We start from the raw sequence: 20,072 nt of genomic DNA on the forward strand, positions 1-20,072 counted from the left end.
ATTAGGAAGTACATGTAATACAAGTGCATACTATAGAATCCTGGTAACGTAGCTCACCAATCTTAACATGGTCGGTCGAAATTACAATGTTTACAACATTTCTATGCCAAAATGCTACAGCATCACAATTTTACTGTGATTTTTAAAACCTATGAGTGTTTCTTTTCAAAAACAGCAAATTACATTGATACCTCTGTTTTACTTCTTTCCAATAACGTGTGTTAAAATGGGGTAACGTAGCTCACAGCGTTTTGGTGGAAAGTGCAATTTATTTTAGAATTACACAAAGACGTTTTAATCACTAAAAAATAATGTTGATAAACAATATGATGGTGCGTTATCTAATTAAAAAACAACAAATATGTAATTTATTCAAAGAAAATATTCAGGGTTAGATGTGACACTTGAGCAGTGGAAACGCATTTTTAGCGATTTTTGAGCCTTTGCAAGGGTTAATCAGGCTGAAGAAAGCATTTAAAGTATGGAAAACTATATATGTTCGTGTAGATCTCGGTGGTCGCCTACCATTAAAAACAACATATTTGATGCCCTAAATGCTCGACAAAGTGTTTGTGGACCAAAGAATGGAAAAAAGGCTATTGGCACCGGATCTTGTAGAATGAGCGATACATGCTAGTAACAAACAATTTCCAACAGTTTAAACTGACTTTCAGCGCAATAAATTCAACTAACCTTGGATTTGCGAACGTGTCACACAAATTCCAAGGTAAAATTGTGATAATATGGTCAAAAGTAGTACACATTTTTTTAAATCATTTTCTTTGTATTTGTCCAGTTTTATAATGGTTTTGCAAAAATCTCAAATTTGATAAATATGGATTGATTTCTTTGATGTCCATCATCTTCTGTTTTGTGATAATTAGGATTGTATTAGGGACTGTCTAAATATAACTAACACATTTTATGCCAGATCTACACTAATATAAACAACTTGTTTTTAGAATGCTATAATTTGTACATTTTGATGTGGCAAAGAGAAGGATACAATACTAACATTGTAATCAAATTTATTTTATTTTTATTTTCTTCCAGGATGAAGGCATCAACCCTAATAAATTCACCTTTGAAGATTTCTTTACATTCTACATGAGATTAATCAACCAGAAAGAAATAGACAAAGTCTTTCAGAACATGTAAGTTGCAATGGATTATTCCCACTTGGTCCAATCCCATTTGGTCCAATCCCACTTCGTCCAATCCCATTTGGTCCAATCCCACTTGGTCCATTCCCACTTGGTCCAGTTCCCACTTAGTCCAATCCCATTTGGTCCACTCCCACTTCGGCCACTCCCACTAGGGCCATGTCCCAGTTGGTCCATGTCCCACTAGGGCCATGTCCCACTTGGTCCATGTCCCACTAGGGCCATGTCCCACTTAGTCCATGTCCCACTAGGTCCATGTCCCACTAGGGCCATGTCCCACTAGGGCCATGTCCCACTAGGGCCATGTCCCACTAGGTCCATGTCCCACTAGGGCCATGTCCCACTAGGTCCATGTCCCATTAGGGCCATGTCCCACTAGGTCCATGTCCCACTAGGGCCATGTCCCACTAGGTCCATGTCCCACTTAGGCCATGTCCCACTAGGGCCATGTCCCACTTAGGCCATGTCCCACTTAGGCCATATCCCATTTGGACCCGTACATAGGCCTAGATGTACATAAAAAGATGAAAAGGTTTAGAAGAACAGAAAGGAAAAAAAATGAGATGATGTAGAAGAATAAGGTGGATGAAAAGGGAGAAGAATATACAGAGGAAGGAAAAGAGAAGGAATCAGTAGGACAAAGGAAGGAGATGGAGACTGAAGGAGAAGAAGGGACTGTTTGCCAACATAATGCAGGAGACTATGAACAGAAATGACACATAAATGATGATCTTTGGCTTGTATAATAATTATGTGTATAATCATACGAAAGTGGCATTTTATCATAGACCTATGTAATTTGCATAGCTCGCATTATTGCAAATTGTGCGAACGCACATCGTCACACACCAATTTTGCAAGAAAAATGAGAGTATCTTCTATCATGCACGATAAGGTGACGAAAAAAAGATACCCTGTTCTATGGTCGGTCGGCCTTTTTTTCTTTTCTTTTTAAATGACCCAAAAAATCACCAAAATTTGTAAATAATTTGCAATTTGAGAAAATACAAATAAAAACTTTTGTTCCTGAAATTTCCGAAATTTGGGTCGACATTCATTAGTACAGATAAAAAATTTTCCCAATTTGTTCAAACTCTGGGTCGGTCGGGCCTGTAGAACAGGGTTTTCTTTTTTTGTTGCCTAAAAACAAAAACAAAATGGCTCCTTTCAGACTCAAATCAAAATGGGTACCATTAGACTCTGAAAACAAACCAAAAATGAAATTTGTCATCTAAAATTCACGTGACCACAGCCAAATCTTGCAACAAAAGAAAGAAATGCTCTTTTACAATAAACTCTATAACATCCACGATATAGTCATCAACCCCCCCAATGCACGATAAAGCTCAACATGTACATAAACACACTCGTAGATATGTACAACAAATATATCAACGAAGATGGGGCCTTTCTTGACCCATGATATTAGAACAAACTACACATGCTTTTTACCAGAAGTCCATAAACCACCTCCAGATAACTTACTCTTCCATGCACATGATCCCACATCCTATTATATACTAATTATTAGTCATAATGGACCTACATCCAAAATCTCCACATGTTATGACTATTTCTTAAAACTTATACCCTCAAAACAATCTATATGTGAACGATGCTTCTGACATTATAAACAAACTAGAGGCTAACAAACCAGTCTCACCCTAATATCTCACTAGAAATAATAGTTGTCACAGCTGTATACTGAAACATTAATCTGATGCAATAGGTACGGTATAGCATGCAAAGCATATGGAAACTCCAGGTTAATAACATTTTTACATTATATACCAACTTAAACATTCTCAATTACTGGATATACTTAGACGACTGTGATCCTATACCGAAGAACTTAAGACAGACATTGACTATCTTTCCGTTCACAAACACTTGTTAGGGGACCTAAAATTATTTTCAGAGCCCCTTTTGGCCATGAAAAATGTATGTCAACCCCATAGAAAATATAGTGTAAACTCATGTTCTGCGAGAAAATATTTTGGTGTTTTTTAATGAGCCTCTACAGACGGATTAAAATATTTAGGACCCACTTTTTGCATCAGCCCCCCCCCCCCGTTACAACAATAGGCCCTACTATGAAAACTAAAACAAGTATTGAAAATGACCAAACACAAATATTATAACCATAGTGGGACATGGCCCTAGTGGGATATGGACCAAGTGGGACATGGCCCTAGTGGGACATGGCCCAAGTGGGACAAGTGGGACATGGACCTAGTGGGACATGGCCCTAGTGGGACATGGCCCAAGTGGGACATGGCCCTAGTGGGACATGGCCCAAGTGGGACATGGCCCTAGTGGGACATGGACCTAGTGGGACATGGACCTAGTGGGACATGGACCTAGTGGGACATGGCCTAAGTGGGACATGGCCCTAGTGAGACATGGACCAAGTGGGACATGGCCCTAGTGGGAATGACCTAAGTGGGACATGGCTAAGTGGGACATGGACTAAGTGGGACATGGCCCAAGTGGGACATGGACTAAGTGAGATTGGACTAACTGGGTCTGGACAAAGTGGGATTTGGACCAAATGGGATTGGACTAAGTGGGATTGGACCAAATGGGATTGGACCAAGTGGGAATTGCCCGTTGCAATCAAGGTCCAGGTTTTAAATAAGATTTCAGTGAATACCAGGTTGATCTTCTTATTCCCTTATTTTATGATGTTGTCAAGGACTTACCATAATATACTGTGATCAGTACCAGTAAGAAATATCACCATTAAATTTGCAATGCATTATAGTTTTGATACATGTACAGTTGAACTCCTGACTTCTTGGGAAAAGTATAAATTTGTGAGATAACATTTATTTATTTTTTCAAATTTTAATAAAACATTTCAAACATTATATTTTAAAGCCTAAAAAGCAATTTTCCTGATAGGTCAGGGATCACCTGTAATAAAATTTGCCCCCCCCCCCCACAATGCATTAGAAACACAGACTACTACAGACTATTTGCCCCAAGCTATTTGCCAACAGGTAAAGTTAATTAGGGTTGATTGTTCCATGAAGTGTGACAGACGAAACTGCTATGCTTTCGGTCGGCATGACGTCACTCACGATGGATCGCTTCATCTCATTGGTTGTTTTTTGCTGAGATTCAGCTGTTCCATCTTGCGCCCTCGGACACAAAGGGGACACTTACCATTGTACTCAATGGGGAAATCACAAAACATGTCATAAAATAAATACCTCTTGGTGAAACAATTCAAAAAAGTTTGATTTTTTATTAGGGGAATAAACTCCCAATAATTGCAAAAGGAAATTGGTGTTTTCTATGCGGAGAAAATTGACTGGAATTGAAAGGCCCTGTGCAAACTAATAGGGATTTCTCGAGGGTGTCCCCTTTGTCAGACGTGAAATATGGGTAAGTGCACTGGATGGCACAACCCCGACCGAGAGAATGCAAATACCGCATATTTTTAGTGTCTCTCGCGTAAACTCAAAGACACACATGCTCTATCGCGCATGATAGAACAATTTGATCCTCATGAATATGCAAAAATTCACAGCATACAACATACAGGGACTTTGGCTGTTGGTTAATAGTCTGTAGTTGTTATATCATATTGTAGCATGATATCAATGTTCCTTAAAAGTAAGTATTGCGGTGTGGTGATATTACACCTGTAAAATTGAGGACAATGGGTTCATGGCCTTTAGTGTTCTGTTGCTTTGTTCCATACACACAAATTTAAACGAATAGAACAATTTTTCCGATAATAAAGGTCTTCGTCTCAGGCATAGTAACAGAATCCTAGTAATTCTTGCCTATTTGGTGATTCTTTTGGCAAATTGGGCTATTCCAGTTAAAATCCATAAACATCCTATGAGTGTGAATTTCAAATGGGGTTACTTGGATGAGTGGATCCTAAGCTTAAATTGAATGACACTGGCATGTAATTTATTTTTTAATTGTAATTACAGAGGAGCTAAAAACAAGCCATACTTAAACACACAGCAATTAGTTACTTTCTTCAATGATGAACAGAGGGATCCTAGACTCAATGAGATTCTATATCCATTTGCTGACCCCAAGAAAGCCAAGGAACTAGTGGATCAATTTGAGCCCAACAAAGCATTTGCAAAGAAAGGTAAGTATACCGGTCTTCACCGCATGGACACTACCAGCCATTTTAATTGGTTGCTAAGAGGGTAATATCATATATTGAGCCAATCAGAGGTAAGGCAAGATCAGTCCATAGGGCTGAAGGGGATTAAGCTTTAAATTGCTAAGAAATTTTAAAAGCTCTATCTTGATTGGTTACTTGATTGATTACATGATGTAATTAACCAATCAGGGAGTCTGTAGGGAGAAAAGTAGTAGTGCCCCTGATCTTAATTTGCAGGTAAGTATACCCTAAGACAGTGTAGAACACTTCACTTGTATTTTAGGGTCTTGCTCGGTGTGGTCTTTATGAAAGTGCTTGGGGTAGGGTTCAAATATTTAACACTCTCAGTGGTGTATCAGGGTTAGTTCTCAGGGGACTAATATAAAACAAAACATTTCAGAAGACATCATTTTGCTCCTGTGTTACTGCGACAATTGCGCACAAAAGTTTCAAGTTGACACTATTTTAGCCAAAATAAACATGAAATTTTGATCCAATTTTCAAATTTACCATGCCAATTTTCAATTCTACATCTTAAAAGCATTATTTTCTGTAGACAGGATACAGCAAAGTTTGCTGTGTAATTTGTAGTGGCTTTCAAGGGAAAACCCATTAGGTAAACACCAGTGATTAACAATGAAAGTACTTTGATAAATTAGTGTCACAATTAATTGCCAGTTAGGCTTCATTATGATTGCAGCTCTAATGGTACCTTACCAGCATGCAAGCAATGATGTTGTGTGTGTATTCCAAAAATACATCAGTATTTGTTTTAATATATTTTCCAGTTTGTTATATTGTATATTATTGATTAGTTATTCTGTAATGGCCTATAACATAAAATGATTTATGACCATGTTTTTAAGTAGATTGCGGTTTGATATGGAAGATTTAATGGAATTATCTATTAAACAATTTCTGGACAAAATTAGCTCTGCTAGTAGCAAGATTAGTATAATGATAATTATTATGCTTTCAACTCAAAATCTGTGAATATTAACCAATTAGGCAAATTTTGCTATGCGCACAACAAACTTAAAAGTCCTTTTGCTGCGATACCCAATTTCATTATTTGTCCACGAGGTACCATGTATTTTGAATGGGAGCACACAATGCACGATAAATGCACCAGCTCTGAAACTGACTTTAACTTAAATAAGGTTGAATTTTATTTCTTTTTTTCTGTTCAAACAAACTTTCTAACATTACTTTAAGTCCTTCATACCTCACTCGACTCGTACTCCAATTTATTTAATACCAATATGTCCAACTTACTGGATGTTTTGTAATTCACTCCACGCCCATTTGCGCGCATTTCATTTCGACTTTTGAAAAACCCGACTACAAATTTATATGGTTTTAATACAGAATAAACATCTTTAAAATAAAAGGAAAATGAAAATAACAACAAATAATGTTTCTTCCAAGACCAAGGGCAATAACACTTTGGATGTTCCATTTTATTTCAATGCCAGAGAGGTTAAGAAACTGGCAGTTGTTCCAAATCTACCTTACACAGAGTGGGCTGACATTCAAATTTTAGGTGTCTTTTGGACAAACATTAAATTTGGGTATCGATATAAAATGTGTCATAAACACAAAACGGTAAATGGTAAGTCCTTGATTTTTTCACACAAGATCACTAATGGATATGTTATTTGTAAAATGTTTAAAAACCTAAAAGGTTCAACTCGGTTCTTAAATAAAAATGGATTCTTCTCTCTATTGCACTTTTTTTGACTCACCCTGTACATGCAAGTACTCATATCATATCATATCATATCATATCATATCATGTTTGTTTTTAGAACTTTCCGTACTGTTTATATATGCAAAAGTACATAATTCAATATATTTTCAAACATTGTTCCACTTTTAACAGATATGATATTGTCCTTAAGAATTAGATTTAAGTAGGCGACATCACAGGTATAGTTATCAATTTATTGAATGTCTACAGATCACAAGGGAAATATGATACCTAGCATGCTTTGATTTTATCTTTTGTTCTCAATGTGTAGGTCAATTATCTGTGGAAGGACTAGTCCGCTACCTCCTGAGTGAAGAGAACACAGTAGTAGGTCCAGAGATGTATGCCTTAACTCAGGATATGGAACAGCCTGTAGCACATTACTTTGTCAATTCATCACATAATACATATCTACTAGGTAAGACATAAGAAAACACAGTAGTAGGTCCAGAGATGTATGTCTAACTCAGGATATGGAACAGCCTGTAGCACATTACTTTGTCAATTCATCACATAATACATATCTACTAGGTAAGACATAAGAAAACACAGTAGTAGGTCCAGAGATGTATGCCTTAACTCAGGATATGGAACAGCCTGTAGCACATTACTTCCATCAATTAATCACATAATACTTATCTACTAGGTAAGACATAAGAAAACACAGTAGTAGGTCCAGAGATGTATGTCTAACTCAGGATATGGAACAGCCTGTAGCACATTACTTTGTCAATTCATCACATAATACATATCTACTAGGTAAGTCATAAGAAAACACAGTAGTAGGTCCAGAGATGTATGTCTAACTCAGGATATGGAACAGCCTGTAGCACATTACTTTGTCAATTCATCACATAATACATATCTACTAGGTAAGACATAAGAAAACACAGTAGTAGGTCCAGAGATGTATGTCTAACTCAGGATATGGAACAGCCTGTAGCACATTACTTTGTCAATTCATCACATAATACATATCTACTAGGTAAGACATAAGAAAACACAGTAGTAGGTCCAGAGATGTATGTCTAACTCAGGATATGGAACAGCCTGTAGCACATTACTTTGTCAATTCATCACATAATACATATCTACTAGGTAAGACATAAGAAAACACAGTAGTAGGTCCAGAGATGTATGTCTAACTCAGGATATGGAACAGCCTGTAGCACATTACTTTGTCAATTCATCACATAATACATATCTACTAGGTAAGATATAAGAAAACACAGTAGTAGGTCCAGAGATGTATGTCTAACTCAGGATATGGAACAGCCTGTAACACATTACTTTAATTACACATCAATTAATCACATAATTCTTATCTACTAAGTAAGACATAAGAAAACACAGTAGTTGGTCCAGAGATGTATGCCTTAACTCGAGATATGGAACAGCCTGTAGCACATTACTTTGTCAATTCATCACATAATTATCTACTACACTGGGTTTCAGAGAAGAACGGCAGTCCCTTGCTCAGATTGACGTGAGCACCCTGTTAATGAGCGACATACGCGGAGCTTTGTGTTCACTTCAAGGGTGTCGATCTGCGCCGACCAATGATTTGACGCATAATCGGCCAATCAGATTATCGGTCTGTTGCTATGATTGTCAGATGATTGATTCAGCCAATCAGAACCCCACTTCCGTGTTTACGCTCTGCACACTCTCAAAATGTAAACAAGTGCAGTTCTTCTCTGACAAAAACTGTAGGTAGAACCTAAATAGATTGCTACTGCTACTAAGTTGCAAAATGAAGGAATAATATTTCAATTTGATGATTACATGCTGAAGTTACAAACATTTACAGACATTCTTTCCTTACCACTTCTTGCACACAACCCACAAATGGCATTATTCTTTTCCCTAAGTATCCACAATGGCTTAAACAGCCATCTTAAATATGCAGTAAAAGGTGAACTGAAAAACTGGTTATGAAGAATGAGGAATAATCATTTGAAATGTTTATGAAGTAATTGTAATATATGTGTTCCTGTGCTCGCATATCCAAGATAGCCTCAATAGGCTTGTGCTATTGATGCAATCAGCAAAGAGTGGGAATTTTCTGTTGTGCATTTATAAAAAAAACTAGGTATTTTGTTTTCCTTCAAAAATCAAGTAAGGGTGACCAGGAATTATAGTAGGGATAACCATCAAAATTTCATGTTGCCCCTATTGCTACAAAAGATTGTTTGCTGGATAGAACTCATCAACAGAAGTATTTTGGTGGTTAAATGGTCAAAATCGGTCAAAAACTTTTCGAATTATGAATTTTCAAAGTTTCCCATTCTGACCGGTCATTGGAACAAAATAAAATGACAAGGTCCAAAAATAGCAATTGGGAGCAAAATTGGCATAAGCATATATTTACCTTTATATATTTCTTTATTTTAACATATATGCAAACATGAAACAAGCATATTGTGAAAGTATCAAAGGGTTTCTTATGAAATGGCACTTTACTAGTCAATGGCATAAATTATTTTTTCAAACCGAGGCATTGAAATCATGCATTTAGAGAACATTTGCCAAAAATCATCCAAGATGGCCGATATGGCACAAAATCAAAATTGCACTAAGTCCAGGTGAACGGTTTTTTTTTCACAACCAAAAATGTCAATGTTATTGGGTTTAATATGACCAATTAGTAGGTGTATGCAAACAAAATTTTAAGTGTCATTGAAGGTCATTGACTCATTCATAACAATAGAGGTTATCCACTTCTCTCATCATGCTCATGTGTGACTTCTAACAAAAGGTGCTGGTTCCCGTAGTATTCTTCATTCAAACCAATTCAATGCATGACCTCGAGTCACCTGCATGACTTTCGCGGGCTATTTTGAAACAGTTATGGTTGCACATTCAGGTACTTCTTTTGAAAGTTCTAAACAAGGTATAGCCAGCAGCAAGTTGTAGATGGTATAGGTCTAAATATAAGAAAACGTTTAGGGTTGAAATCAGGTGAAAAATACATCGAATGAGCACGAAACTTCACATTTATGTTCAATAAAAATTCCTTTAAAAGGAATAGGGTGGGCAAATGAAAAATTGTCAAGAGAAATGAAAGAATGAGTAAGTCAAGTTCACAATAAATAAAAATTCCTTTAAAAGGAATAGGGCGAGCAAATGAATTGTCAAGATAAAGGTGTAGTTCCATATTGATAAGTCCAAGTAAAATAAAAAACATGTTTCACGTCCAGGTTTTTGAAAAAAAGAAGTAGGAGGGGCCTTTTTATTTTGTATCGCAGAATCGATGTAAATACCCATATTTAGAGCTATTTTAGCGTGCACAATAATGCCTGCAAAAAGGAGGAGGCCTCTTTTTATTTGTTGTTCTGAGGGGTAGGCCCCCTCTAATGATCTCGAAACCTTCCAAATTGTTTCTTGTATATTGAGAAGGCTATAGAAAGCATCTCAACTCCCTAGACATAATTTTTAAAAAGTTATAACTGAATTGCAAAATATAAAAATATAATTGAAGAAACTTCCAAAAAGGAGGGAGGGGACGTGAAACATGTTTATTTTTGTATTTGGCCTAATGCAGTATTACTTCGATTATCACTTGTCATCATTAGCAGAGGAGTGAAATTTGGATTGAAAGAATTAAACTAAGGGACGCACCATTTGATACTGAGAGGGGGGGTAGGAAGTTGGGGTCGGGGAAAGTTTTTTATTTTTTATAGTTGGTGGGGAAAGTTTTTTTTTTGCTCATGAAGTGGGTGAATTTTTTTTTTTTTTTTAAACTTCCTACCCCACCCTGAGAATCTAATGGTGCATCCCTAAGAAGGTTTGTGTTTGAAGTTATATAAATAACGAACTAAGAGCAATCAATTAGGACAACAAAATTAAAAAAAACCCACACCATAGGACTGTACGGTAAAACATGTACCAACAGGCTACTTTTTAGTCACCCACCTTTGTAGGACTACACAACAAAATAGCCCTCCACCATAGGACTTTGCGGTAAAATATTTAGAAGAGTATGCCAATTAAGGCCAAGTAAAAAAAAATGTATATGTCCGGACTTTTTCAAAAATTGGTGAGGGAGGTCCTTATTATTTGTTATCGTGTTATTGTTTTACCATTCATTTCTGTGTAAAATTGCAATGGCAAATGTTTGTCAACACATCATAAAATCGGGGAGGCCCCTAATATTTTTGTTATTTCCCCAAAGCCCTACCCCTAGCTTGAAGACAGTGTTTGCAATGTGTTTATAAATGATAACCAAGAACTTCTAAACATGTCATTTCATCACAACAATTTTATAAACAAAGTAAGGAAGCAAATAGGAAAAATAACTAAAATATTTGAAAATCTCCAAAAATCGGAGAGGGCGGGGACGATATACACGTTATTTATTTTACTTGGCCTGAACAATGAATCACCACTCATGACTCGAGGTCAAAACCATTATGTAAATAAGATAATGTTTGCATGCGATGTCAAACAAGGAAATGTTGACATAAATTAATTGACTGTTTGGTTTTCACGATGCTATTAATTTAGCCCAAAGATTAGGAAAACTAGCAAAACTGGTGAACTGGTACTGTTCAAATAAAAACATTTGCAAATCTTGCTGCAATTTCCAAATAGTATTTCTATTACTTAAATAATTATTTTTGTTATTTCTTTTAATACAAACACATTACTGCCTATGACGACTTTATCGTATTACTTACATATCAAAATTAAGTAATAATTACAAAACTCGCCAGTAAACTATCACCTCTGTGGGTGTTTGGGATATAACCGCACGAATATTTTCTCAACACTGCGGCATGTGAAAAAGTAGGTCAATAGTCAGAGAATACAGGGTGGGTGCGGCACGCCGCACCCACCCAAAAAGGTGTCTTCTTAGCATGATTCGAAAGGAGTATGGAAATTCCAAAGGAAGCTGGTGATTTAATTTGTAACTCGAGATCTACTTGTTCATTTTTTTTTCCTTTTTACAGAGGGTATGATAGAGGTATTACTGGCAACTCTGCCAAATTACAGCTCAGTAGGCCACGTTTTTCACCTGAAATTATTGACATGAATATTTTGTGCCATTCTTGAGCAGTGCTGAACTTAGCCACTGGCAATTAAACGCACTGTATGGCGATGGAACAATTTTGACTCGCACTTACAGGAAAATGAAATAAGTTGTGTTGCTGTAATTTGCAAGATAGTTACAAAATATAATTGGTATTCACTTCCCCAATTTGTACAGAAAAATATTGAAAAATAAAAGAATGAGATCAATTTAGAAATGTCTGTGCAAGCAGTGCACAGTTGAGCTCCCTGCATGTCTATGGGAGCGTTCTAATCATGTTGATGGTTCATTGGTCATCCCTAATTATAGGCATATATTCTGAAAATATATAACCATGTACAAATTTTGGGTTATGAAACCTCAACACATACCTACATATTCAGTATGTGATTGAAATTTTATGACCATTTTGATTTCTTAAATTATTGATCATTTCGCTGGTTTATTTATGTGACAAAAATTGCATTAATTTGAAGAATGATTTGTATAAAGATAATGCATTATTTTGTTGCTAGGTTGCAAGTGTAAAAATAGATTGTAAATACATCAAAGAATGTTTTGTTCAAGGGAATTTTGAAAGAAAACATAATAGCAACAACAAAGGAATATATGAAAGACAATTTGTATGGTACAAATGATATACAGTGTGTCCTAATAAAAAAGATCGATCACAAATTATTTGGAAAATTGTGCAAAATTGTGCAAAAATGTTATTTTCACGTTTATAACAGGAATTTAACATAAAACTTGCAAGCATTTCCAGCTGGATTGAACATACATTTGTAACTGGGGGTGGGGTGTAATTGCAAATGGATTAGCCCAATTTGCCATTTATTTTGTCATAGCGATGGAAAATAATACATTTTGACCAAGTTCTTAATTCTGTGAATTTCAAATGGGCTAACCTGATGGGTGATTCTTGTTTGAAATCTACACCCCCTGTGAGAGAGATTAAGATCATGTCTTCCATAGGGGGTGTATGGGTATCAAGTGGAATAGCCCAATCAATTTTGCTTGATCTTGCAGGTCATCAGTTGACAGGCAAATCATCTGTAGAGATTTATCGTCAAGTGTTGCTGGCAGGATGCCGATGTGTAGAGTTGGATTGCTGGGATGGCAAGACGGCAGAAGAAGAACCTATCATTACTCATGGATTCACCATGTGTACAGAAGTACTATTCAAGGTAAGGGGTTTTGACTCTATGCTGCAATGGTATTGATAACTTTCTTATACAGGTTTACAGCCTGTATCAAAATGATTGGTAATCATCAGCTTCCAGTGATTATGGACAAGACTGCCACATTAAAATGCAACATAGGGGCCCTATTTATAGATAAATGTTATACACATTCATAAAACTATAAATCCTTGGCATTTAAAAAGGATCCAATGTTGCATATGAAGCAGGCTTGTTAATAAACACCAAAATCTGGTGGTTTCTAATCATTTTGATACAGCTTGTACATAATTGCAATGGTGAAAATAATATTCCCAACATTGAAGTATAATCGAAAACAAAACCAAATATGTATAAAATTAGGTTCTGAAAAAAAATCATTTTAATTAAATTTTTAAAAGATGTATTAATTAATTTTATTTTAAAAAGATGATATATTATGGCTCTAATGAAATATTTGTGAAAATTATTAACTCTCCAGGGGAAATTGGGAAACAAACAATAAATGTATGGGTAATCAATAGGGAATTATGTACAACAAAGATAAAACCATCATATAATATGTGCTTGCTCTATAATATTGTCATTTAAGTCTTCCAATTTATACAAAATCGATTCATAGAATGTTCTTTCTATTGCAACACCAAGGAAATTTCCAAATATTTGCATTGTCACTTTCCAGTTCCATTCCATTTGCCATGCCCAGAGGGAGTATGTCTTTTAAATGGAACTGGCTAGTGTTTATTATTTTTGAAACCCATACTCCTCTGGTAAATATTGGCTTTACCTGTATCTTCCACAACTGGTATTTAAAATGGATGTTAACCCAATTGACTATTCTATTTGAAACTCCTGCTCCCTCTGTGGAATACTTGAGCTAAATCTTCCACATGGGAAGTGTGTATTTCAAATATAATAGCCCATTTCAAAGTAGCTGCTTTTGTAACCATAATGACAAATTGATTACAAAGTCCATCATAGTCAATCATGGACAGCCGCATTGTACAGGGTGTTAACATTGTCTAATTATAGTCATTGAATGACAAGCAAAATATACAGGGTGGCAAAATTGAACATTCATAAAAAGTCATAGACAAGCTAATTAATTATAAAGTGTAAAAACACAATTTTGCATGTTTTCTTGCAATTGCAGTCACAAAATTAAAATATTTGATGCAAGTCTTAAGCATTCAGATTTTGGGTAGGGCAGACTGATTCTAGCAAACCAAGTATAGACAAAGGTATTACTCTGTAATCTTTAAAAATTGGTTATAAAATAATAGAAAATATGTTTGCTAAATATTCTAGAGGGCATAGACTGATATTACTGTACAAGTCTTTAGGCTTGATTGTCACTCCATATATAAACTAAAATACTCCAAAAATGTATGTTTTTGGAATTTATTTCCAAATATTGATAAATTAAAATTTGAATTAAAAATGCCAGTTAGTTCCAATTAAAGGATTAGCATTGAGCTGTTTCATTTGGCAATGTTTTGTTATCCCCAAAAGACCCATAGTTCCCTAGAATTGGAAATAGTCTTCAATCGATACTCCTTACATTGTCATGGCTGCTACCTTAAATTAACTGAGAAATCAAATTAAGCTTCAGACGAAAGCCATGCATCACATGAGATACAAAGATGTGAATGTTTCTACAGTGCCATACTATGTTAAAATTTAATAATTGCTACATATATATTTGGTAACTTGTTTATTAATTGTGCACTGCATAGCATTATCTGTTTCCCAAACTATAAAGGCATAATTACAAGTAAATAACATAAAACATACTGTGTGTTTACTTAGATGTTAAATATTTGATTGGTTTTGAATCAATCTGCTCTCTAATTAAAAGCATGGTGATGATGACAAGGTGACCATTTTTTTCATTTTTTCCCCTTTTTTTCAGTCATTGGCTAATCAATTTGAACACTATTACCTTTCTTTCAGTGCTCTTATTGGATAATTGCATGATACAATCATATGAGTAACCAATCAAAATAGAGCTTTAACATCTCTTAGCGATTTTAAGCTTAACTTCCTTCAGCCCTCCTAAATGTTCTTACCATAAATCTGATTGGCTCAATGCATGATACAGCCCTCATTGTAGGCAACCCAAATCATACTTGAAAGCTATGGGGAACCCTGGACAAATGGGTTTAACAGAAAGCAGCCATTGGAAATATAGCATTCTTACAATATCATGATGAAATGCTTCATTGCCATGACAACTGATGTCTGGCACAAATTTGAAAATGCTCAATGGCAAGGATTTATTGCTTATTTTAGCTTATTGGTAAAAATGACATTTGAATGTAATTGCCCAACTTTGGATACTAACCAATCATGATTGAGTTGGCATGGTTAGATTCACTTCTGTGATACCCACATGCAGGCAATCATCATATAGTGTGCACAGAGATTCATCACACTTTTGGCAGCTGTGTTCATTCAAATGAATATAGTGTCATAGTGTTGTTACTAAAATGTAGTTTGTGCAATTCACAATTGGAAGAATCTCAAAATTTACACAAAAAGCTGTAAAATTTACAAATTTAAAATGCTCGCAAAATTTATTTTACTTGAGTCTGTGAGAATTCAGTCAGTATTTACCTACATTAAGTGTGTGACATTTAACAAAACATACATGAGGGACCTTGGTCTCTACTACTAAACATAATGGATGTGCAAGGCTATTTTAGATTTATTGACAGCATCAGTCCTTACTCTGGTGTGTACTTTTATTGGTTCAAAGTCAAAGAAAATGAGAAAGGATGAAAAAATATAAAAACGATTTGTATGTAAAGAAGCACTTTACTGTTTTAAATGTCAAATAAAAAAGTATTTTAATAATTTGTGATAAGTAATGGATACATTAACAATGATTCAGCACAATAAATACATATAAAAGTCAAATGGGACCAAATATAGATTTATACCTGATTAATTCATGTTATTCTGTTGGTTGGTGTGATGTTACAGCTTGGTTTTCAGGGGCACATCACTAAATAAATGTCCTATACATTGAAATTTGAAATACATGTGAAAGTATAAGAAAGTGTTTTTCAAACCCTTGGTAACAATGTTGTTAAAGTTTTGAATGGATTTTCTTTAAGTATAAACTATGAAATTTAATAAAAAATTTGATTATTTTTTTTAGATTTCTACATTTTGAGATACAGGCACCTTAACAGCGCCCTCAAGAATTTCAACCGACAATTGTGCCTCTGCCTCAACAGTTCCAGCCTTGATATTATTCCAACAGCCTGTCATTTTTTGAGCAGATTTTTAATCTTGAGGTCCTACACAAATGTTTCACTTAAATTTGGTACCCTCAAGCTCGAACATTAGGAACGCTAGTGGCTCCGCGATAAACACACACACAGATACCATGGTACAGAAGAAAGCATACATGGGCCTTACATTGCGCACATGCTTAGTACACTACATGGAAGCAATACACATGTTCCAGCTTGGCCAAGAATTACTTAATTTACCTGTAATGTTGTTGTTTTTTGTTCTTTTTTGACAGGATGTGGTTGAAGCAATAAATGAGTGTGCATTTAAGACATCTGATTTCCCGGTCATATTATCCTTTGAGAACCATTGCTCGTAAGTGATACAAAAGCCGTGTAATGCATAACTCCATTTGGTATCATAATTGTTCAGATATTGTAAATAAAAGTTGGCCAGTTTATTATGCTTTGAGATTTCTTCTATGGCTATAGTCGGATCAGCTTGTAATCAACAGGCCTTAACAAATCACGGATTAATATCTATATATTTTATTTTGAGAATTGTCGTGTGACATATCGTTAGAAGCATCACAAATTTTTCATTGAAGACCTATACATTGTCTAATTTCTTTAATACACACAATATAGACCAGATAAGTCAACTATATCACTCATTAATGTGGATCTAATTTAGCTGATTACAAGCTGATCAAACTGTTCATTATTCTAAAATCCCATTGAGTTTCTACAGGGAGTCACTCTAGCATGTTGCCAAGTTTACTAAATTAGCGTACAAAGTACAAAAACAGATTCGATGTACACATATCAAATAATAATAATAATAATATTTATTGATTTAAAAATGATTTCTCCACTACAGTCCCAAACAACAGGCAAAGATGGCCGCCTATTGCAGGAACATATTTGGGGAGAAGGTCCTGATTGATCCTCTGGAAGAACATCCGGTAATGCACTATTCCAGTTGAAATCCATATACCTTCTATGGAAAACATGATCTTAATCTTCCACACAGGGAGTGTGATTTTCAAGTGGGGTTACCTGAATGTGTGACCTCCTTTGAAATCTACACTCACTTAGTGTTTGATATTAAGATCCTGTCTTCCACAGAGGGTGTATTGATTTCAACTGAAATAGCCCAATGCTGATTGAATCTAATATTATTGAATTATGTTTCCATTTTTCTTGAGTGATGAAAAATGTGCAGTGAAGTATACACAAATGATGAATCTTGTGTAAAAAAAACATAGTAACTTGAATTGAAACCATGTTTGCAAATATATATATATTTATTTGCATAAATGAACAGCCTGTCATTTTTCATGTGAAATGAGGGGTTTGATTTGTCCAATCAAACAGTTCATGATTATTATAATGCTACTGGTTCAATCCATTGTCTTTATGTTAATGGTGGTTGTTGTGACCTTTGACCTCTAGATTGAACCTGGGAAGCCATTACCAAGCCCAGCAAACCTTGTGAGGAAAATATTGGTGAAAAATAAGAAAAGAAAAGCATCCGAAGCAAAGAAAAGATCAGGTAATGTATTATGGATAATAATCATCAAAAATGGTTGGATTATTTGATGGTTATTGATTACAGCTTATCAAGTTCAATTTTAGGATTAATTTTTAAATATTACTTTATTATTTCTCCAGTGTAGTAATATATTTGTGAGCATTGATATTCTTGTGAGTATGTAAGATTTGTTGTGGTTGATTGCAAGTTTTGTTATGTAGAATAACTGTAAATGTCAATGTTTTTCACAAATTTAATTAAATTTGGCATATTTTATTCACATCTTTGTTTATGACAATGTATCCAAATCATATGTTAATGGGATTTGTGTCACATTATTTTTGTGTAAAGATTTCATGTAATTGTTTGTTACTACAAGTTTTGAATAATGTAAGATATCAATAAAAGCTTTTGTGTGGTAAACAGCTACTTCATCTTTAAAGAAAATGGCATTACGTAGACGTGTATCGTCAGATGCTCTAGTAACACAAGCGGCAGCAACAGGAGACGAGACACCAACAAAACCAGCGCCCTCATCACGTCATCTAGTCAAGCAACGCAGCTTTACTGTAGAGGGTGTGCTGCCTATAAAGCATGCACCACTGCGCAAACAGCGCCCAGTTTTTCAGGCGGAGAGAAATTAATACTTGAAGAGGATGGACACATTGAAATCACAGCACAGACTGCATCACCAGCAACAAGCAGAACTAGTGAGAATAAAATAATCCTTGGAACCAACCTTGCCACCATGCTGTTGCCATGCCAACCATGCTGTCATGTGACATGCCTACTCAGGATGTATAGCTTACATGGGTCATTACGCAGTTGAAGCTTTCAACTAATGAAATTAGTTTTATGACTGAAAATGTTAAGTCATGTGTAAACTTCTGACACATTTGACATATTTTAATGTAAATAATTTTTAATACAAGCTTGCTGTTAATGGCCCATTGTATTGCATTGTAGCTACATATACATATCCTGCATAGAATTATCATTGTTATCATAACCATAAATGTATTCATGTAATGTAAACACACTGAGTGTGTACCTGCGCTTTCTCAGAAACAACAGAGACCAATTAGATAAGCTATTGATACCATTATACATACAAAGCCAGATTCCTTCTGTTTGGATACTCTACTAGATATTGCACAGTTGAGCAGGTATATCCCACAGGTATATCTCAGAGAACTTGAACATATGGTGCACCACATAATAGAGGAATCTAGCTGTGAAAGTATTGTTTCATGTATAGTTTAGGAATGGGCAAGATTAGCTATGGTTATCCAATCTCATTATCTGAACCTTGTATTGTAGCCAGTCTGTTAAAAGATTTGTACAGATTACTATGGCATTCAGACCAGGACTAGACCTCGCCCATTCCTTCCTGTATTACCTCATTCTCATGTATTACATCATATATATTCAGTTAAAATTGGCAAAATTCATTATTATTATAACGTAAGTGTTAAAGCTGAAGTATATATTCAAGTGGCAGTAATGCGGATATAATAGGTGTGAAACTATTGAGACACTTCATGCAGACATCCCAGTGCCCCTTCCACAATGTTGTGTGTTGAATGTAGTGGCAGATGACTGTGCAACATTGCTTGGAAGGGAGGTTGAAGCTCTTTTAACTATAGAAACATAGTATTATTTTAGATTTTGCCTACTATTCATATGCAGCTGGCCTTAAAAAGTGTCCTAACCAATTTTGCACAAGATTGTATATGAAATGTTAGAATTAGGAAAGAGAGATGCTCATGGATTTGATTATGAAAGGGGTCCTATTAGTGGACTATTAGTGAAGTATTCGTATAATGATGTGCAGGGCACAGTTAAGTCTAATTTTATGTTTGACGATAAATCAGTCTTTTGGACAATATGTTATCTTGACTTAGCTGAAAGCTACGAAAGTCAAAAAGTATAATTGGTAAAAACCAGTTAATTTGATTTCTTGGGTTTGCATCATTTATTTCTCTTGCATGTAACAAAATGATCATGAGTTAAATAGTTAAATTCCTTGCATCATTTTCTT

General features: G+C 35.2%; 1 protein-coding gene across 1 annotated transcript in view; it reads left to right on the forward strand.

Annotated features, from left to right (window-relative positions):
- Positions 1–20,072, forward strand: part of LOC140152429 (1-phosphatidylinositol 4,5-bisphosphate phosphodiesterase beta-1-like) — a 195,778-nt gene that overhangs the window by 87,152 nt on the left and 88,554 nt on the right. The window contains 7 exon segments of the mRNA XM_072174737.1: positions 1,054–1,154; positions 5,114–5,280; positions 7,320–7,466; positions 13,107–13,264; positions 16,794–16,873; positions 17,378–17,462; positions 17,953–18,052. Coding sequence (XP_072030838.1) covers positions 1,054–1,154; positions 5,114–5,280; positions 7,320–7,466; positions 13,107–13,264; positions 16,794–16,873; positions 17,378–17,462; positions 17,953–18,052 — 838 coding nt within the window.

This window comes from Amphiura filiformis, chromosome 5 (genome assembly GCF_039555335.1).
Source record: "Amphiura filiformis chromosome 5, Afil_fr2py, whole genome shotgun sequence".
Classification (NCBI taxonomy): Eukaryota; Metazoa; Echinodermata; class Ophiuroidea; order Amphilepidida; family Amphiuridae; genus Amphiura; species Amphiura filiformis.